Genomic DNA, 22,568 nt, shown 5'->3' with positions numbered 1-22,568 from the left:
GCTTTTGATATTTTCTCACCAATGCCAAAGCCCCAACCTTTGCTTGCCTGGCAGAGACAGTGTGCCCTGCACACCCAGGACCGGTGGGAGGTGGAAGGCTGGCTAGACATGTTGTCATGCTGACGGTGGAGAGAGACATCTGCAGCAAGATACTGTGAACGAGAAGGCCATTTGGAGGCTCTCTGACTGGCTTCAAGGGTGGCTGTCGACCATGGTGGGGGACGGGGGAGGGGGTGACGACACACCTGACTGTGATGGAGGTGCCATATAGACACTGACTTGGGTCACCAAAGACACAGGGAGCTGAAGGGGGCAGTATGGCCAGATCAAGCAAGTCACTGCCTCCATTGTAGTGGTCAAACATACCAGGGTTATGTCCACTGTGAGTCTCTACTGGGGCTGCTTCCTCACTTAGATAAATCCTTAATGTTACTTTTCACAGCTGATACACTAAGACCTCTGATCAAATATAAGGGAGTGTGTGTGTGTGTGTGTGTGTGTGTGTGTGCGCGCGCGCGCACGCGCGCGCAACATAGCTCTGCTGGTGGATGAGAGGACAGAACTCTGAGAAGGACCTGTTGTACAGTGGCCTTGTCACAACACCCTGTATCTTGGCCTGGCTTCATCATCTACTGATGTCCTTGTTGCCAGGGAACACTTAATTCTCTTAAGAGTCATGTGTTGCTTCTGCCTTGCAGCTACTGGCCCTTGGTGATGGTGACTACCCTCTGGGCTCCCAAAGCCCTTTGTGCCACCCTCAAGTAGCAAGGCAGTCAGAATGAGCAGGGTTGTGAGCCCTTGCAGCCTGGTCTGGCTGTCTGCCTTGTCTCTCTCTAGAGACCAGTGCCAGGTACAGAGGGTTCCCACAAAACTCTTCCAAGGGATGGACCAAGGAGGCAGAGGGCCCTGTCTTAGGGGTATAGATAGGCTTCCCCAAGCTCATTCTAGACTTGTCTCACAGAAGGACCCGAGGCCAACATGAAAATGGCCAGAGGCTGAGAAACAGCATAGCTGGGATTCCGATGTCAGCTTGCAACCTGAGTATGTGTGGGGCTGCCATCCCCCCGCCTGGCCACTGGCAGCAGGCCCGAGGATGTGAGAAACCACATCCTGCACACAGGCTGGCGAAGGTGGTGCTTCCCCGGGCAGCAGGGCTTGCAGTACCAAGGCTGCTCTGCTTGTGGGCAAGGGTCACGGAACGTGGTTGCTCTGGAAAGCGCTTCTCCCCAGTTCTCCTTTCTTCAAGGAAAGGCTACCTAGGTGAGCGCACCCCTCTGACCATCAGGGGTGGCTCTAAACAAACACAAGTCCAACCCTTCAGCTCCAGTTCCTTGTGCTAGAAGAGTAGTCTGTACATAGCAGTCCTGCATGATTAGATCAGACTGGACAGGTACAACGAACCAGACCTCTGGCTGGGCACAGAGCAGTTCATGTAGCCAGAGAATACACACCAAACACTGAGTGGGGCTGGATCCACAGACAGGGATACATGCTGATGTACCCAGAGAAAAGGGAAGGGACTTGCGAAGTTAAACTGCACAGTGAGCAGTGTGTGGAAGGGCAGGACAGTCTTGGACAAAGTCTCCTGACATACCCGGGATTAAAGGGATTAAAGGGAAAGCCTGGCTAGGGCAACAGGTCCTGAACTGGACTAAAAGCAATCTTCAAGGTCACTGGCAGGAGACAGGGACAGGATGGGACTACATTAGGTCACACGGGCAAGGACCTGACTGGACTGATGCCTGTTGCTGAGGAACAGATCACCATCATCCCAGTGCCCAGATAAAGACAGGGAGGCTCACAAGCCAGGGAGGGAGGTGGACTCCCACCGGCGCCCACAGCACCTAGACCTGAATGATAAGCTATCGCCATAAAAGCAGAACCAAGGTACTTCCTCCCCTAGGAGCCCCAACCCAACGAGTACACGGGCAGGGATAAAGGGGCCGAGCTTCTGGTGGAAACATGACCCTAGGGTCACTGGGTCAGTTCTTCAGCAACTGGCTGCAGACCCCTCTGTCCTGTCTTGGTGCTCCAGCCCTGGCACATCACTGGCTCTCAGTAGACAGATTTCCACAGCCAGAGCTATGCTGAAGTTCCCAAGGGTCCCAGCACCCAGGAGACTGGTTTAGGGGAAGGCAAGTCTCCATGCGACAAACTGTAGGCTGATACCTGACAAGGCCCTGCCCTGGTACGCATGGCTTCTGTTCCTTCTACTGAACATTTAACCAGGTCTTTTATAGTGGCCTCTCCATAGTCCCCAAACAATGGAGATTCTAGGAGCAATATAATCCCTGAGGAAGTCAGAAAGAAAGATAAAGGGGAGGAACAAACCAGAGCCCCCAGTGCCCTTGATTGGCAGCAGGCTGTCTGGGACTCAGGGGATGGAAGGGGGAGGAGAAAGCTGGCCACCTGACAGGAAGTCCATTCTGCCAGCATGGGTGCAAGGTTTCCTGAAAGAAGTGCGGCCAAGTCTACTCTCATCGTAAGCAATGACTAGGGAAGAGGGGAGGCAAGGTAGAGGTCTCCACTCCTACCCAGTATATCCAAATGCAGGATCTGGGTTTACACCCCAACTGTATCACTAATTCTGTGCCCTTGGAGGATTCCCCTTTCCTCTGAGCCTTACGTCTCCTATCTCTACAATGGATTCTGGAAGATTTCTTGGATCCCATCATCTAGCAACAGCATCGAACAATGGAACACTCCAGCAGGGAAAAAAAAAAAAAAAAAAAAACCCAAGCCTCTTATTTCTAAACCTGTTCATTTTAACAGCTCATGGATCAGAAGGCCCTGAGCAGCTGCACAGCAGCTACGTCAGAGGGGGTCCTTCCGGTTTACATCAGTCCCTTCCGAACTCTGTGGGGTTTATGAAAAGAAGATCAGTTCAGGAGACAACCTGGGGACTAGGAAAGGGTTCTCACAAGCAGCTACACAGCACCATGAAGGTCAGACAGACGGTCATCCAACACCTGCTCTCTGTGAGCCTCGGTTTCCCAGTCTGCAGGGTGGGACAACACATTCCTCACTAAAGGACTGGTGTGACACTGATGCTGGGCAAGATGCACTAAGAGCCAGGTACGAGCCTAGGCTCGCTGAACACGAGAGTTCTTCCGGCTAGTGGCTGTCCTTGTGAGGAAAGGCCTTGCCTCCCTGGGAGAGCAGCCGTGGAAGCCCCACCACTTCTGTGTTCCCAGAATGAGACCAAATTAGAAACCAAGGCTTGAAATAACTGGTAGGGACAATTTTCTCGGGGAACTGAGTGTAGCCTTTCTGTGGTAGGCACGTTCCACTGTGTGGGGGGCAGGCAGAGAAAGTACAGTACTCACTTCAGGGAGAGGGAGTAGTCGTGTTTGCTGGTCTGGCTGTTCCGGACAAGGTAGCTGCACTCCTTACAGAGTCGCAGAAGGTTCTCGGCATCACTTCTGCTGATGGCTCCATGATACCATCTGGGGAGGGAACAGCAGTGTAGTCAGAGACGAATGGGGACAGGGCCCCCGGGGTGACCTCTGAGGAGCCTCGGTGCCCTTACGGGGCAGCTGCTAGCAGCAGTGTCCCGTGAGGAGGTTCAACAGATGCTCTGCCAGTGTCTGCCACATGTCAGATTCTGATGGAAACCCCTGGGTCCCTTCCCACGGAGGCTCCCGTTCCCGCAGCCCAACACCAGATACTCTGTGCTCATCAAGTTTGCCCTGTGGTGACAGGTGCTGAGGGAGATGAGAGGGAAGCCAGGCCACGAGGCTGGGGCTATTTTAGGCACGGTGATCAGGAAAGCCTGTGGGGAGAGGGATTCATCAGTGCAGACCTGAGGAGGAGGGAAGAACAGTGGCTAGAAAGTACGCATGAGAGACTAGTCCGCACAGGGGAACAAGCTGCAAAGCATAGAGAGGTGGCAGGAGGGGGACAGGAGCAGGCGGCATGGCCCAGGGGTTCCTGAGCATTTCTCTCTACAAAACGGGTTCCTAGGACATGGGCAGGGCACACGGCAGCTCTCTAATCCGGAACAGAGTGGCTGAAACCTGCTCCTGCCAAATGGTCCTGAGATTAGCTGGGCACACAAGAATCGCAGCATCCCGTTTCTGATACTACATGAGCCAGAGAGGAGGGAGAAGGAACATACAGCCCCGTTGGCCATGGGATGAGATGAAAACCATGTTTCTGTGACTGGGAAAGCTGGAGACGAAGTCTCAATGGGTCAGCAAGGGCCTTCACTGACAGGAGGAGGCAGTCAAAAAAGGCCTTTGTGTTTACGCTGGGCCCATGAAAGGAACACTGCAGCGGAAGCAACCGTAGGTAGGATGCCAGGCGTGTGTCTCTGTGTGGGGGTGGGGTGGGGGTAGGGCATGGGACACAGGGACATGGACGCTTTGACTGCTTTTCTCTCTATGGTTACACTGACATAGAACCATGGATTGGGACTGCCTAGGCTGTCATAGTGAGAACATTTCCAGAGATGCCAGGGCCCAAGGCAGTCACGGGGAGAACAGGCAAACTAAAACGAAGTTGGCGTCACAAATAAGTTGTAACAGATCTGGTGAGAGCAGGCTCAGGAGGGGTGGCCTGGGTGACACACCCCCGGCAAGCTGACAAAAGCACTTTATTAAAAACACAATTTCCAGCCAGTTGACACTGCACAGTCCTCAGGGAAGGCAGTCAAGGGTCTCTAGGGAAGTGCTGCCCACTGTCCGCCCTCCCCCATACAGGGGCTGGAACAGAGACAGAGTAGGGCCTCCAGGGGTCTCCTTTAAGGGCAGTCCCTGGTGGCAAACAGGATGGCCTGCCAGGTTCTTTCCTGGCTACTTCATGTTGAAGGAAAGAAGAGGCCTGGAGTGGAGGATCAAAAAAAGAGGGGCAAGAGGCACTGGCACAGGAGGCGGGAGGCCAGCAGGCAACTGCAGAGCACAGGCTATCCTGGGTGGTCCTATGGGGGTTGGGCCTGAGCAGGAGGTCATCCTGGGAACACGCTAAGGCCTGCGGAGATGGAGACGGCCAGCCAGGTGGGACTCAGGGATCAGAGAGACTCGATCACTGCCACTCTTCTCATTCAGTAGCAACTGCTCTCTCCAGTCTGTGCTCGCTGCACCCATGATCTCACGGGACTGACACAGAGAGGAAGGTCAGCAAAGAGCTACAAGGAGCTGATCCGGCAGGAATACAAGAGCGGTGAGGAGGCAGCGACAGGCGGGGCGAGAGATGCCTTCTGTGGCGTGAGTGGTCAGGACACTGCCTGCAAACCTGTGGAGCTGGTGAGAACTCACGGCGCACAGAAGGAATGGTCCCGGTAAGTGCACGGAAGAGGGCAGAGCGGCCGGAGGAAGCGTTAGGGAACTTACATTTGTTTCTCCAGTGGGATGGTGGGATCCACTCTCTCTCCCAGAATCCCACAGAACTCAGGGCTGCCGTGTTTGATGGGCTTGAAGCCCCCTCCTGGGGCACGGAGCTGACGCCGTCGGTCTCGAGAAGGCGACGGGGAGGACTGCCGTTTCTCGTTGCCATTGAACTGGGCTGAGAACAGAGGAGAGGAGGCGTCGTCACCTGGGGCCCAGCCACACCTGGGGCCCAGCCACACCTGGGGCAGCACACAGGGACACAATTTTCTGTTTGGCACTTGACACCGTGCAAGATTGAGAGGGGTTCCCAAAATGCTGGATTTTGCCATGGCTTAAGTGTGCCCCCAAAGTTCCTATGCTGGATGAGTCAATGTTGGGTAGCAGGACACCCTGTAGTGTGGGCACCTCAAGAGTGAATGCTAAGGAGGCTGGAGAGAGGGCTCAGGGGTAAGAGCACCGACTGCTCTTCCTGAGGTCCTGAGTTCAATTCCCAGCAACCACATGGTGGCTCACAACCATCTGTAATGAGGTCTGGTGCCCTCTCCTGAAGACAGCCACAGTGTACTTATATGTAATAAATAAATAAATAAATAAATAAATAAATAAATAAATAAATAAATCTAGAAAGAAAGAAAAAAGAATGAATGATAAGTTCTCAAATTAGATTGGCTTCCATGAGCAAGAGGAAGCAAAATGACAGCTATGAAGTACCAACAAAACGCTTTTATGGTTGGGGGTCACCATACTCACTGCACCCTGTACTGAGGGCTGCAGCATTAGGAAGTTTGAGGAACACAAGCTCTAAAAAAAGGAAAAAGGTGTGTGTGTGTGTGTGTGTGTGTGTGTGTGTGTGTGTGTGTGTGTGTCTGTGTGTGTGTGTGTGCGCCATGCCTGTGCATGTACCACGTGTGTAGTAGGTGCTGGATCCACTACAACCAGAGTTACAGTTGTGAGGTGCCCAGTGTGGGTGCTAGAACTGAACTCCAGCCCTCTAGAACAGCCAAGTGTCCTTAACCACTGAGCCACCTCTCCAGCCCCGGAACTTAAGCTCTTAGGTACAGACGCCCCAACACTTGGCGGCCTGCTCAGGTTCAGGTCTCGGCCAGCTCCACTACCCTTCAGAAGCCGCTTCTCCCAGGACGTCCTCTAAGAACTCCCTCAGCCATCCAGATCTCCCTCCTTGCCTGGCTCCCATGGGCCACTGAAAATGGGCCACAGCTTAGATTACCACTTGTCCCATACCTACACGGTACCTGCGAGGTAACCCGGTCCCAACGCATGACTAAACGAAAGCCTAATGAGCTGATAGTTTGCTTTTCTGGGGGGTGGGGAATCGGTTTTCCTATCAGATAAAACCTTAGACTGTCCTAGCCGACTGACACTAATTCCTTACTGAATTAACTGATACATCCTCTGGCATGCTTAATACTGCGGCCAAGGATTTCAGGAAGAGCAGGTGGTGGTGAGTGACAAGCTTAATTAGGCAAATCATTTCACCTAAAAACACAAATATACAAACTCCAAGTCCCGAGATAAGATTCAGTAACCGAGGGGAGGAGGGGGGACTCTGAACAAAACCTCCAAATACGACCGCTTCCATCTCTTCTAATTAAGTTTCTCTTTAATCTGCAATTTAAAATGGCAATTCTTTTAATTTAGTGATTTTTCTGCAAGAGATAAAGACGCAGTTCCTCCAAAGAATATCTGCATTCTGAGGAGAACACGCTGCCCCGTGAGATGTCCGAAGGACAGAACTCTCTAAGTCCCACCGACAGGCGACTAAGAGTGAGTTAGAATTCTGAGGATGAGAGAGCAATCTAGCTGTGTAGAACGAGGCAGGAGGGAGCGTCCACTTCGGGTCCCAGGGTGGAGACCAGCCCTGGGGGCAAGCAGAACAGGGTCTTCAGGGTCAGCAAGTCTGCACCTTCGCTTGGTGGTAAAGGTCTACCCAAGAGTTGAGGCCAGGGGACAGGGCTCATCACTCTAGTGCCCCACTTACTCTACTAGGCTTTCTCCTGGATTATCTTGGAAGTTTGCAGTCCTCCACACCTCCGTATTAGAAGCCTGATACTCCTATCTACTGAAGCAAGAGTTATCTAAGGCACCTCGTGAGCGCTGAACTCCACAATACTCCTGTCATGATGTCCCTGGTAGGTAGGAGGAAGCACAGGGGCAGGGCGAGGTTGAGCCCAGAACTCTGGAACAGCAGGGGTCAGGCTTACCCCAATCTGCCTTCCTTTTTTACAAGCCGAGGTCTGAGCAGGCAGAAGCTGTGGTCTCCCTCACCTGGCCAGATGCTCCATCTGAATGGCACTGCAGATACAACAGGCCTCCCAGCACTGGTGTGAATGCTGCCCCCAGCTCCCTATAGGAGCTCTAGTCCTTGGCAGTGTGTCTGCTGCTCCAGGACCTCTTTCTGTCCACTCCTTGCAGACTTCTAGTGTCCTATGGAACAGCTCTTGGCAGGGTTTTCCTTCTGCCCTCTTCAAGTCTCATCTGCTCAACTTACACTCTAGCCTGCCCTAGAGAGGACGCTTAGAAAAGGCCACGGGCTGTTGCAGCTCACATAAATACAGTACGCTTCTTCAGTGTAATTTCCTTCCTGCTCAGAGCAGGAAGCACTCGCCAGCACTGTCCTTGACCACTGCCCCAGTGCTCAGGTTCAAAGGCAAAAACCTCATCCTAGTGTTTAAGTCCTCAGGAAGCTGGAGGCAGCTTGACAGCCTTCACCTTATACTCTACTCACCAAGGCTGGCTGGTCCTAAACCCATCACCTGCTGCTCACCTTTGGGCGTTTGCTTTGTCTTTGTCCAGCCTTTGGAATGTACCTCCTGGAGTAGCTCTGCCCAAGGCCCCCAGGTAGAATTCCTTTAGCCTCCTCTAGCCCTAAGTGCTTTGTCTACCATCCCAGCATCTGCCTCTATGCCGGAAAGAATGCAGTCATTTCCACAGAACCAGATGGCCTCAGCCTAGTCCCTTTCGGCTGTGCATCTGGCTCCAAGGAACGGCCCCCAAACTGAAGCACGGTCAGGGAAGAAGAGCAGCTTGGCAGCCAAACAAGACAGTCAGGGACACCTGGCTTTCGCCCGCTGTTTTATCACTCACCATGACACCAGTATACTTCTCCAGGGTCGGCGGCCTCATCTACTAATAACCACCGAGGTAGAGAAGGGCTATAGAAGTGATTCAAGCAGGAGCCCGTCTGTGGCAGACGCCTCTTCACTGTCACACTCACCAGTGGGGAATATGCCCTTCCATATAGTCACAAAGATGAGGTAACCTGTATCGGGACCGACTTCAGAATCTCAAGAAGTCTCACAGGACGGCCATCTGATTCTGTACTGTTACCTCTACATCACCAGTATCCAGAACGAGATCTGGTGGACAGGGGGTGGCCGAACTCGTTGAATGAGTCTCTGCCCAGCTCTGCAGGGCTCTACCTCCGGCCGTCCCTTGAGAACGGACACCCAAGCTGGACTTTCTCCGCTAGCTAGCTCTGTGCTGGGGTTCTGGGGCTGAGGTCAGGTCTTCAGGCTTGGTGGCGTGAGTGCCCCTACCTACCAATCCACTTCTCCAGTCCCAGTCAAGTAACTTTAGAGTCCTCTTCGAAATGTTTTTATTCATTCTTATATTTTGTTTCCCACAGATGGGTGGACACTACAGAAGGTCTGGGGAGGAAACGTTTTCCTCGATGGCTCCAGAACCCCAACTATATACTATGCTTGGCCTGGGACAGGGAATGCAGGAGGTGCTCACCTCTGTCCTTTGATTTGTGACTGTGTCCCCAGAGAAAACATGGACAGCAGAGCTGAGTGCTGACTGCAGAGAACCCATGAAGCACCAAGGGTTCCACAGCTGAGAGCAGCCATCTTTCCTACCACAAATCATTCCGCAGATGAGAACCATGGAGCTAGGACCAGGGTCTCCTCAGTCTGAGAGGTTCAGCACAGATCTCCTTACAAAGATGTCAGAGACCACAGCAGTAAGGGCAGGGTAACAGCTACCACCCACTGGGCACTCAAAGCCAACTTTAGTGCCTAATGTCACCCTCATCCTGCATGTGTGACGACAAGGACAACTTGTCACACTGACAGCAAATGGCAGCTTTGACTGCAGACCCATGGCCCCAGCACCTGATTCCTCCCAAGGCTGAGGGCTGGGTTCACCTGTCACCTGTCACCGGGAATCGCTCAAGGCTAATAAGGCCTTTCATCGGCAGACATCCACGAGACTCCTAGAGCCCGGGGAAAGTGATTACTCCTCCATCTGCTGGTCCAAAGAGCAGCCGCCCGGGCAGGGCGCTGGAGGCTCCGCCCATGTGTATGTCTGCGTACTGCCCACTGTAGACAAAGAGGGAGGGAGAGGCAAGCCGGTGCTGGCCACAAACACAGCTCTCGAAAGGCTCTGGGCAGTGGCTTCCTCCGCAGACAGGAAGGACACACTTTCAGTTTCTTAGAGGGAATTCAGACATAGGCAGGAAGGGAGGAGGTCAGGCCAGTGGCCATGTGAAAGTGGTCTCATGTGGCCAGGAGACAGACATCCAGCACACAAGAGACGAGAGCACCAAGCATCTGTACCACACAGCCACGGGCAGAGCCTGGCCTGGAAGAGTGCATGGACTTCTATGGCCAGGCCTGACTCAGTGACTACACAGACTTCCCGCACTCACTGGGCACCAGGCTGGGAGCTAGACAAGGACCCATCTGCACAGGGCAGGCAGAGCTTTGACCGAATGCAGTTTACAATCCCCATCCCCAAGGCGATCTGACCTGCCAGGCACAAGGGCAAGGCCACTCACTGAACTCCACACAGGAAAAGAAGACATTTGCAGGGACCTCTCTAGCAGCACATACATGCTGATGCTCTCGGTTTCCTTTTTAAGATTAATAAATGAACTCATTAATATGTCAGATAGAAGAACCAACCACCTGTCCCTCAGTAATATTTAGCCAAAGGAGAGAGAGATCTCCACAGCACTCACTGACAGCCCCCCACCCCCAACACTTCCTTTGGTAGACCTGCACGTTAATCATTAATTACGGCTGTTACTCATTACACAGCAAAAAGCTCCCCGCGCAAACTCAATTGTTAATTTCCTCACAGGCCCAAGGCATTCTGGGAGGCCCTGAAGGAGACAGGGGGCATTCTGGGACTCGAGTGAGCCTGTTGAGAGGCAGCACGCTGCTGGAGTGTGGGGAGAGCCCTGGCCAGGTCTGAGACTCCCCGTGGGACCTTCTGCAGACTCTGGGCCCCCAAGGAGGCACAAGGAGCAGCAAGTGAGAGCTGTGCTCAGAGCACACAGCACTAGAGCACTAACTTAGCAGTGTCTGCACCTGTGGGGGCAATGACCTAAGGCCAAAGAGCGAGTGGGGCAATTGCTTCTACCTTAGGAGTCTCCCAAGCCACCCTGTATCAGGTTCAAATATACCCTTTCCAGGAGGCCAATGTGACGGTGGTGAAGGCAAGCACTTTTCATTCCGACGGGCCCAAGGTCACTGCTATGTGACTGCAGGTGGCCCAAGGTCACTGCTATGTGACCACAGGTGAGCAGCTTGCTGTCTGAACTTCTGTATTATCATTTATGTGACCACGGTGAAACAACACCCACACGGCGGGGCTTGAGAGGGTTAATTTAAACCAGGTTCGTAAATGCTGTTCAATAAAAGCCAGCTTCCTGCCCATTCCTTCTTCCCCTCTTACCATATTGGAGGAGTTCCTTTAAAAAGAGAAAAAAAATCACCTGACTGAGCTGGCTCAGACGACACTCAACTTAGAAAGCAGCCACACCTAAGACACCCCTTTCCCTTTCTCTGTCCTTCAAATGCCCTTGATAATGTTGAGAAGGTGTCAACACTTCAGAGGGGCTACCAATGGGGCACAGCACCAGCACCCCATGAGATTACCATGACAACAGTGCATCTGGCTGTTCCTGAACAGACCACACACGGAATAGGACGGGAGTCTCAGGCCAATCCGGGAGGCTGAGAGGGGACTGTCGTTAGGGAGGTTTTCGGGAAGGGCTGACACTGGTGTCACCTGAGATGAGCTGTGACACCCTCCTGGCCTCCCTCAGCTCCTCACCTGATGCACACACAGCATGTCATGGGTGAACTGGAGGTTCTCCACGTGGAACCCTCCAGAGAACCTGTGACTTCTCACGCCTCAACACAGTCAGGACCCAGGTGGCACCTGGGGCTGCTGTAACTTTCTGCACCAGCTTATTGGCTTATTGGCAGCTCAAGTTCAAAGTTCCTATTCTAGGAAGAGCAAACGTCACTTTTAACACAGGGAGGGCCTCTGTCACTCGGACTGCTGGCCAGAGCCTCAGGCGGGATGAACAGGAGTGAGGGCTGGGTAACGGAGGGACAGGGTCCCCACAGTAGAGCTGCTTTCCCCGGCCCGGTTTCCCACTGCCAGGCATAGTTAGGGCCTCGCTTTGTAAACGAGGCCTCCAGGGCTGCTAAGCGCTTCTTCATGCAGTGCTGGTTTTTATATTAAATTAAACTTTATTTAATTTGGCAAGCCCTTCCAGAACTCCAGTAATAAACCTAATAGGCACAGCCCTTTAGGGCTCGCAGTGTCTTTTCATCTGGAGATCTCTGCATGAAAATACATTGTATTTTACTGGGCTTTTCCAGGAGCCCATGCTACAAGACTTAAGACAGTCACTTTTCGGATGGGAAAACTGAGGCTGGGGAGGTGAGCAACCTGCCTGGGGTCTAAGCTGATGAGCTGTCGGGCAAGCATGGGAATGTCTGCCTCCTGCCCATTGGTCTTAACAGATGAGACACCAACCTAAACTTTCAAAGGCAGACCAACGTGCCAAGGAGCCAGTATGGGGCACAGACAGGGGCCCCAAGTAACTGCCAAGTGATAAGCCCATCTGAGTCATGTGTCTGTTTTCCATCTCTGCCTCTGGCAGAGCCCAGGGCACTGTAAAGGACCTCGAAGGGAGACGATCGTGAGACAGTGAGTCACAAACGAAACAACTGTCTCTCCAGAGGCGCAGCGGGCTCCCTTCCTAGGCGTGTCCCCCACCCGGCGGCCGCTGCCAGACTCTACACTATCAGGTGCTTTGGTTATTTCTTAGTCCCAGCTGCAGATTTCTCTATCTGGGAGGTGAAAGGGTACCCGTCTCCCACATCCACAGACGGCCTGACTGGCTCTGTCACGGTCTTTTGTGGTTCTCTTCCCCTTCGCCTCAGATTCTCCAGGACAAGGAGAGTGAGACCAAACAGCATACAAGGTTCTCCTTGTGTTGAAAGATGGAAACCTAGCCTGGGGCCACAGCAGGTCCCCAAACATAATTTATGTGACATTGCAGAGGCTCAGGTGCTTGCCCTGAAGTTAAGACTTAGCTTTGCTACTGACCAGGCAGAGGTGCCTCTACCTCCATCCCCAAAAGAAGGAAATGAACCATGAAGAAGGTTGGCCATGAGAATACAATGAGACAATGTATGCAGAAGGTGCATACTTGAGGCCAGCAACGAGATCATGCTTTCTGGATGGGAGGCTCTGCAAGCTCACCAAGGCTTCACAGGTCATATGCCAGCAAGGCAGTCAAAGTCCCCAGGCAGGTACAATCTCTTCAGAGGTGTGACAGCCTAAGGTGTCCGCCTTCCACCCTGAGTGTGTCCTCGTCCCCATCCTTGGCCTTAGTCTCAGGCCACCTTCTGTGCAGGCCCTGCTCATCTTGCAAGGTGTCACACCAGCCTCGCTACCTCAAAACACTCAGAAGGAAAGAAAGGAGAGCCAAGGGCTCCCTAAACAACTGCTGGGATCCCGTCTAACTCCCCAAGCTCTAATCCTTAATGAGATGTGTGCCAGGCTGAGGGATGGGAAGACCCCTGTTCCCTGGAGGTCACCCCACCCTCTCAGAATTTTCTCTACACAGCTGCAGCGCGACCATGGACTCCTCCTGTGGCTTAAGTTCCCAGTGAGACAGGGACAAGAGAGAGACGACAGACAGACCGACCGTCCGACCGACACAGGGTATGTCTGCTGAGAGCTTGGCTGAAAAGGGCCTGTAGTCACCAGTTCAGAGTAGGGTGGCATCCTATAGGCTATAAAGCACCTCTATTCCACAGGCTGGGACCAGCAGTCATCCTGCCTACACTCACTGGCATTGCTGGGGTTCCAGGGGCATGGCCATGTGCCCAGACTGCCTACAATCCATGCTCCTGCTGTAGAGTGACTCTCTGCTCCCCACCTTCCTCACTGCAGCTACAGCGGCCTCCGAAGCTGGAAATTACATCTCAATGATCAGGTTCCTCCAGAATGCTGCCCATCCTCTGGGTCCTAATCTCAGTCTTTCCTCCTTCTAAGCCTTTTGGGAATTTGAAAACACAGAAAAGGGTCCCCACCAAGTTTCTCCACCAGGTTGAGCATGCGGAATCACAAATAGAGCAGTGGCGAGAAGACAGGGCGGTTTTGCTCAGCAAACTTCATCTTGCACAGCTGTTCCCTAGCGAGCTCCTGAGACCTGAGAAAAACTGGGGTTGTACAAGACACACAGTAACGGCAGGCCCTAGCAACACTGCCAGTCCCTGAACACCCCAGGGCCGCACCGAAGCACGAGTACACACTTGTACATGCATACCTGTACATGCACTCCCCGTGTGCATGCACACTGATACTACATATAACAGCCACTCAGTATGGAACTGTGCCCTTCATTCCACGCAGCCACACGTCAGGGCTGGCAATTGGAACCATGATGACACTCTGCCCCCCAATCAAGTTTCTGCAAAGCATCGTCTTCCTACTGGCCTCCACCCACTGCCGCCTGGATAGAGGAAACAGAGGGAGGCAGGTGTCACAGCACCCTCCTCCTTCATCCCACCAAGTAAGAAGGCACCCAAAGCTGTTTGGGACGGGCACGGATCTGCTCTGGCGTGGGACATGTAAAGCCAAGAGACTTGGTGGGAGACAGGCGGGGCAAGAGTCCAAGTGACACTGACACCAGCGATAGTAAGACAGTGACAAGAACCACGAACAGACTGGACAGTCGTGGGTCCTGAGACTTACTGCCAACTGGCGCTACCTGAGGCCAACCATACGGACAGTACTGTAACTGTCTCCAGGTGTGAGTGGGCGGGCTCCAGACAGTAACCTGAGAGATGATGTCCTACTACGTAAGTGCTGCCCACTTGAACGTCAACACAGATCATGTAGGAGCTGGTAGAACGTGTTCCAGCTGTGTGTGTGTGTGTGTATGTGTGTGTGTGTGTGTGTGTGTGTGAGAGAGAGAGAGAGAGAGAGAGACAGACAGACAGACAGACAGACAGACACCCCCCCCCAAGGCCTATGTGTGGAGCTCAGAGGACAACTTGCAAGAAGAATTCTCTTCCTCCATCATGAGGGTCCCCGCAGTTGAGCGGAGGTCAGCAGGCTTGGTGGCCATCACCCTCACTCACTAGCCCAAGGTGCTAGATTTCTGAGCAGCTCACAGGCAATCCAACTGCTGGTCTGAGACCAAGCTGAGGGAGGAGTGAGGTGCCAGACTAGCTCTCCCAGACACCATGAGCCCAAGCATGAGTCAGCACGGCAGGCAGGTGTTGGGGTTCCCCGTCTTCGACTGCCTCCTCACAGGGGCCCTGAGGGCTGGGCAGGACTGAAGGAGACCACAGAATGAGACTCCACGAGGCACGAGGGAAACAGCTCTGAAGGTGTCGAGATTGGACTGGGAACCCTCAATGCCAGACTGGAGTTTCACTTTGGCTTGGCCTCTTTTCTGTCACACTGCTCCTACCTGCCAGGGCGGGGATGGTGACCCGGTTCCACTCCCATGGCTGGTCGTACTCGTCGGCAGGCCTGTCGTCGTCCTGGGGTAGCTTGCTCTCCCGCAGTCGAAGGCTCACAGTGCTCTCTGAGTCTGAGTCCACGCTCTGGCCTTCGGGCTCATACGGGGTGTCATACAACTGGATGCCTTTGTGTTGTGACCGGACGCTCTCTTGCCTCTGGAATTCTGCAGGCAAAAAGAAAGACAAGTCGTGGATGTGTGGTCCCCACCAGGAAACAGGTCTGAGGTCAGGGTCACCAGCCAGGGAGGTGGGTCCAGCAGAGATGACCCCTTCCTATTCCTGGCTGCCCTGCACTGAGTGCTTTCTCAGCTCTCTGGGCAAGAGCCCCTCACCAAGACTGTACCGGTCAACCTAACAGCAGCTCAACCTAACAGACTAACCTTGCTCTCTCGCTGTCTTATCTGTCTTCAAAGACTGGGCCAGCTGAGAGCAGGAAACAGCAAATGTGCTCTGGGTCTGAACAGCCCTCATACCTGACCCACCATACTGACCGCTGCCATCTTTGAACCCCATTTGCACAGAGCTACATTGGGCCAAATGACCTTCCTGTTCCCGCCTGGCCCAGAGATTTACTTAGAGAGCCAACAAGCAAGGTCCTCCTGGAGAGGACCTACCAAGCTCCTCTTCATCCCTGTGGAGCTGAGTGATGTTTCCCAGCACTCCACCCCAGAGCCCACTCACCCATGCAAGTGAACATGCGGGGATTTGGAGATGTGGGAACAGGAGTTGGCTTCTTTTAGGGAGGGTGACAGCCACCTGATCAGTCATCCCGGACGGCACACAGACATTACCAGTTGCTATTTCTAGGAGATGACACAACTACAGTCACCGTGATAGTGACTGGAGGGTAGGGGAAGCCAGGCACAGGGGCTGGGGAGGCCAGAACAGGAGCAGAGAGCCTGCATTGCCAGCTCTGACAAGTGGAAGCAGAGGGGAATGTCATCCCGTGGTTCACCAGTGTGAGCCAAGGCCTCACTACATACAAATAAGCTTTTGCTTGCCTTTCTTTTTAAGGGTCTCACAATGTAGCCCATGGAGCGTCTACGTGGTGCAGACTAGCCTCGAACTCATGAACTGTATTAAAGGGTCCCAACCCTCTGCCTCAACTTCCCCAGGCCTAGGATTACAGGCAAGGCTCACCACACTCGTAAGTAGTGACAGAGGTAACAACTGTCCGTTCCCTTGTGCAGACATCGCTAGCATCCGTCTCTAAAACTCTCATCTTCCCAAACTAAAACTCGGTATCCTTTAAACACTGGCTCCCCACTTCTCTCCCCAGCCCTTAGAAAAGTCTGCCCCACCTCTCTCTGAGCTTGACTACTCTGGCCATTACTTCTCATAAGTATACCGCCATTTGTCCTGCCATGGCTGGCTTATTGTACGTGGCATTGTGTTTTCAAAGTGGGATCGTGGGGCAGAAATTCATTTGTTTTCAAGCTGAGTAACAACATGGACATTCCCCTTGTGCTGTGGTCCCAGGTTCAAGGAGGGAGTGGCCGCTGGCTGCCTACAAAGGGGTGCAGGCAGAGGCAGGGATGTGCTAAGGTACGTATGAGGCTGACTGTCAGAGCAGCTGCTAGAACATGTGAGTGACGGGGCCACTTCAGACCTCTGCTTTGCAGGCCAAGGCCCCTCACCCAGACGGCAAAGCCCCCGTTCGTTGCCCTAATGAAACATGCCAACGACGGTGCCCTGCTCTTCAGAACTGATTAGCCCGTATGCCAGTACTCACCAAGTCCCACCCCAACCTCATGGCTTTGGCTCTTTCTCGTACCACTGTGTATCTGTTGTTGGATTCATTTTAAAAGAGGAAGTTTCTGTAAATACCCTAGAGGCCATTATCTTCCCAAAATAACAACTGCTACACACAGCAAGGCTGAACCCACTAGGCTGGCACCTCTCTGGTGCCCTGCGGAGGGGGCATGAGGCTAGCTTTCTCTCTGTGGAAAGGGGGTTTGTAAGTGTAGAGGGATGCAGGCACAAAGCACTAAAGGCAAGATTCTCATTCTCTAGGAAGGCAGAGAACGAGCAGAGAAACCTCTAACTGTGGACTGTAAGCCATGTAATGTTATCTCCCAAGAGACGACCCCACACGGGTAAAATGTGGCTTCTGAGGACTGTTAAGTTATGAGCACTACGCTTTCCTTTTTCTCACACTAGAGGGGAGGGCACCGACCGTAAAGCACCACAATCAACTTGGAAATTATATCAGGAATCCACCACCTAGGCTACCCCTGCTCTGCGGGGACCTTGACATCTCCCTATTGGCTCTGGGGAAGACGGAGCCTGGGGACACTGGGGTGCAGCTGATAAAGCTGGCCCGGGAGGACCACTCCTCTTCACTCACACCACCCATGTGAACCACCACTTACCCTAAGGCAGTCGTCCCCAACCTTCCTAATGCCTTGACCCTGTGAGGTTCCTCATGCTATGGTGACCCCCCCAACCACAAAATTTTTTTTTATGAATCATATTATAAAATACCGGTTTATGTTGGTCTTAGGCAACTCCTGTGAACAAGTCATCCGACCCCCAAAGGGGCTGTGACACACAAGTTGAGAACTGTTGCTTTAAGTGCACACAGCAGCTTCTTGGGTTGCTCCTCCTCCTAGAAACGACTGCAGGCGTTCCAGGAGGGCAGGGTGTGGGGGGTGGAGAACAAGAACTGACAGCCAGACACCACGCTGCACACCAAATTCCTGCTAACTTGTTAAAATTCCAGATTCCAGAGGTGGCAGTGCCTGGCAACGCCACCATATAGTTAGTGAAGAAACAGGCACACTACCAGCCAATAGGGAGATGTGCCGAGGACGCATCGGCCATTCGGATAGAGGGGCTTGTGAGGCACATCTCCTGTAAGATTCTTCTTGAAGCATCTACTCCTTACCAAAGCTGGGTTCCTAATGGCAGATAAGGCTGTTGGGCTGCCATTTTAAGCCATTGAAACCCCGTTCCCTCTGTATTACAGGATGGGCTCACATTGTCATTAGGGCTCAACAATAGGGAACAGTTAAGTAAATCATCACATGTTAAGTGGATGGGATATTAAGCAACCATTAAAATGATTAATAGGAAGCGAACGCAGCTACATGGGAACGCGCACGTGAACTTATGTTGAGCTACAGAAACGTTTGTGTGTTGAGAAATTCCTAAACAATCCCTGGCAAGGTGAACGAACACCCAGAACAGCCACAGAGGGAATTCCGCTCCCTGCTTGGGATTTACTCAAAACAGTTCAGCACACTGTGACCATAACATCTAAACTGAGATGACAGCAATGTCTCAGGCACCGACAGAGGAATGAAGAGATGAACACCCCAGAAAGGAAGGCAAATAACCTCTGAGGAGAGGAGACCAGTGCTTAATTAGTTTTCAAAGTTGTGAATAACGAACAAAGATGTAATTAAGACAGGAACATGTGAAAGCCACACTGTGTGTGTTAAGTAGACTGGGGCTCTCTGGGGCTGGGCTGTCGTCTGTCTCAGCAGCAGCGACCAGTCCCAGCCCCCAGGAATGGACCCATGAGGGGCCGTCCCTCTTCTGAGAGGCTGCCAAGAGGACAAGTCAAGGGTCACCACACCAGGCCACATGGCAGGACATAGTGTTTCCTGACTAATGATCATGGTGCATCCCCCTTATTAGCCAGGCCCATTGGTGACAGTCCCCAGAAAGCTCTAGCAGGAGAGTCAGTGCCCATATGTTCTAGGCCACAAGTTATCTGACATCACATCCACTCCTTCAAAGAAAATCATCTTCGATGCTGGGTGGCAGGCTGTGATTTCATGCCTTGTAGGCAGCAAACAGAAACATTAAAATTGACAGTGTGGGGATTTCTCTTGACCTCTGGAGTAGAAAGGTTTTCAAGTAGAACCAGAAAAAACAAAACAAATAAACAAATAAACAAAACAAAGACAAACAAACAAACAAAAAACCAAATAGAAGCAAAACCAAACAGATCCTACATTCCGTAGAACCAGAGAGACCCTAAGATAATTCACCTGCAGAGCTTACCAAGAGGGCTAGAGAAGCCAAGATCATAATTGGTGATTATGACAGAAAGGGAGAGGGGCAACCAGGACAGGCTGAGCTTTCTGCAAACCAGAAGCCTCTTGGAGTGGATGTGCTGAGGGTTAGACCTGAGAGCTGACAAGAAGCAAGTTACACCTTGCTCTGAACTTACCAACTCCGCTTCCCTCTTTAAAATAAGAGCACATAGGCCAGGGGTGGGGGTGCACGACTTTAATCCCAGCACTTGGGAGGCAGAGGCAACTGGATCTCTGAGTTGGAGGCCAGTCCGGTCTACGGAGGGTACTCCCTGACAGCCAGGGCTACACAGTGAAACACTGCCTTCAGAAAACAAAACAACAACAAAGGATTATGGTTTACACCAGTGCTAGGTTTCCACAAAACTGAACAGAAGGTGGAGAGAAGCCCCGTGCATCCTGTCCTCAGTCACGCAGCCTTCTCCATTATCGGCACACCCCGGCACAGCATGCTACACTGATGGGCCTACACTGACAGCACAGAGCACAGCTTATGTGAGGACTCCTGGTATGGAACTGTGGGCTTACACAGACATGTAATGGTAACACCGCAATACAGGTGGTATTTCCACTTTTCTCTGTCTGGTCTCCCCCAGCTTCTGGTAATCTCCTATCTTTCCCTGTCTCCGTAATTTTCCCATTTCCAAAATGACACATGGCAGAATCAGGCAGTATACAGACTCCTCGGATTAGCTTCTTTCTCTAAAACACATTTTAATTTCCTTTATGTCCCTTCTTCCTTTTGATAGTTCAATTATAGCTCACACGTCCTTTTACAAGAGATTTTGACAAAGGGGGGGAGGAGGGAGGCGGGCACAGAGAGAAGGATAGAGTGGGGCGGGGCAGAGAAAACACATAAGTGTAGTTGCCTGTGGAGGTCAAATCCACAGCACCAGATCCCCTGAAGCTGGGGTTGCAGGCAGTTGGGAGCTACCTGACATGGGTGCTGGGAACTAAACTCAGGCCCTCTTCAAACGCAGCAAGTGCTCTTTGCTACTGGGCTTCTCTCCAGCCCTCTTGTTTCTTTCTTTCTTTTTTTTTTTTTAAGATTTATTTATTTATTTCATGTATGTGGGTACACTGTCGCTGATTTCAGACACACCAGAAGAGAGCGTCAGATCCCATTATAAATAAAGTTGTTGTAAATATCCTTGTGCAACTTCTCTGGGTAATATGATTGTGTAAGGGAATGTTTACCTCTGGGGAAAAGTGCCAAAGTGTCTTCCAAAGTAGAGAGATCATTTTATACTTTCAAACTTCTGAGGAGAAGCTTCGGATGATCTGAAGGGCTAAGGAAGCCCAGGTCATAAGAGATAACCAAAGGGGAGGGGAAGTGTATGTATGTATGAGAAGTGGGGGGAGGGGGACAAGAGGAAAGAAGGCAGGACCAGGACAAGCCAAGCTAGGTGCAGACAGGACCTCCGTTAACCTTGATGTGTAAAAGTCGACTCTGTTCCCTTAGGTGATTACGCCCATCTTTTCTATATAGATTTGATTTCTAGTATAGTCTTGCCACATAACATTTCTTTCTAATACAGGCAGCCTTCAATATGTACTGAAAGTAGACACATAAATAAAGAGAAAAACAAAGACAAAATAACAACAACAACAAAAAAAAACCTATACAATACAGTTCGTAGTACGTTAGCAGAAGACCATAATAAAATAGTTTTGTTTGTAGGAGACAAGGTCTATGTAGCTCTGGCAGGCCTGGATCTCAGAGATCCACATGCCTCTGCCTCCCTAGTGCTGGGGGTAAGGACATGCACCATCACACCAGGCCTAAAATCATTTCACTTTTTCATTACCTTTTCCCTACCCTCCAGGGGTCTTTTCTCTTCAAAAGATTGAGTAGCTTCAATTTTGAGCTCCGATCTCAGGTGCACCTCCTGCTCCAACAGTACCAGCACCCCCACCTGTCCTCAGTGTCACACCAGTGTCTCTTGACCCCCAGTATGGGAGAAGATGGTGTTCTTCAGCAAAGAGAGCAGAGGCCCAATCTACAGAGGCAAAGCCCAGGTGAGGCTACAACCAAAGAGCAGAGAATCAGCCCTCGCCGGCCAAACTGTGAGAGCCTCAAAGAATTCAGATCATGCATGGTGGTATGGGAGAGAAAGTGGACACAGGGTAGAGACGAGCCCAGGGGACTGGAGGTCGACAGAAAAGCAAGGGTGGATGCAGAGAGGACGTTGTCCTGGAGCCTCTGGGCAAGGTGGGCTGGATGGAGTGATGTAGGCTGTAGCCTTCCTGGAAACGGCAGTGCCGGCAAGAGCTCTCGCCTCTAGCTTTTCCACCCAGGCCTGAGAATCCACAGCAATTCTCAATTCACATGACGGCAGAGTTCAGTGGGGACGTGGTCCTGAGAGGCTTCCACTCCCAACCCTTGCTGTCCCTTCGGCCTAAGAAGCTTTTCCTCTGCCAGAGATGGGTACAACCAGACCCTGTCACCAGTACCCCACATTTGACCTCTCTTCCAGGCTGTGTAGCCATGGAGACACCATGCCTGAGATGCTGGGGCTTCAGGTGAGTGAGACGGAGTCTCAGGTAAGGCCAGGAAAGGCCGCATTACTAGAATGATGTAGCTGCTATGAACCAAGCTGCCTCACATGGAGCTCTCGGAGACAGGCGCATCTCTAAATCCAGAAGTAGGAAGACCGAGCGCCTAGGCCGGAAGACAAAACCAGTCAGACTGCTTGGTCTAACAGAGGCCTTGTTTCAGCACTTGCTCGACTTGGGGCAAGCTGCCTCAGCTTCCTCATCCTTGGGTGGGAGACAATCGTACAAACTAGTAAAGAGGCCAGGAGCGTGATGAAGCTACACACATTAAATGATGTCTGCTACAAAGAAAGTGCTTCAGGAGTGTGTGGTTTGAATAGGCTTGGTCCAGGGAGTGGCGGCCTTGGAGTGGGTGTGTCCTTGTTGGAGTGGGTGGGTGTGTCCTCGTTGGAGTGGGTGTGTCCTTGTTGGAGGAAAGAGTATCACTTAGGGGTTGGGCAATGAGACACTCCTCCTAACCACATGGAAGTCAGTCTTCTCCTAGCAGCCTTCAGATGAAGATGTAGAACTCTCAGCTCCTCCTGCACCATGCCTGACTGGACACTGCCATGCTCCCCCTTGATGATAATGGACTGAACCTCTGAACCTGTAAGCCAGCCCCAATTAAGTGTAGCCTTGGTCATGGTGTCTGTTCATTGCAGTAAAACTATAATTAAGACAAGGAGTAACACTTTCTTCAGTTAGACCAGGCTCCTTTGGAGCCCCACTCCAAGATCCCTTCTGAGACTGCCCTTTGACCTCATAGCTCCATTGATCCACTTGCTGCAACTGGACATGTCAGTCCCACCACAGAACCTTTAAAGAAGAGCCTCAACACCAACCTCTCGACCGGTTTCTAT

The 22,568-nt window shown here is 52.1% G+C and overlaps 1 protein-coding gene across 1 annotated transcript in view; it reads right to left on the bottom strand.

The window, feature by feature from the left end:
* Shb (SH2 domain containing adaptor protein B) overlaps positions 1-22,568 on the bottom strand; it is a 108,525-nt gene that overhangs the window by 19,104 nt on the left and 66,853 nt on the right. Inside the window, exons 3-5 of the mRNA XM_032891214.1 lie at positions 15,079-15,294; positions 5,331-5,502; positions 3,327-3,446 (exon numbers count right to left, since the gene is read on the bottom strand). Coding sequence (XP_032747105.1) covers positions 3,327-3,446; positions 5,331-5,502; positions 15,079-15,294 — 508 coding nt within the window. The remainder of the gene's footprint in view (positions 1-3,326; positions 3,447-5,330; positions 5,503-15,078; positions 15,295-22,568) is intronic.

This window comes from Rattus rattus, chromosome 1, assembly GCF_011064425.1.
Source record: "Rattus rattus isolate New Zealand chromosome 1, Rrattus_CSIRO_v1, whole genome shotgun sequence".
In the NCBI taxonomy this organism is placed as follows: domain Eukaryota; kingdom Metazoa; phylum Chordata; class Mammalia; order Rodentia; family Muridae; genus Rattus; species Rattus rattus.
This window is presented reverse-complemented; position numbering and strand designations above follow the sequence as displayed.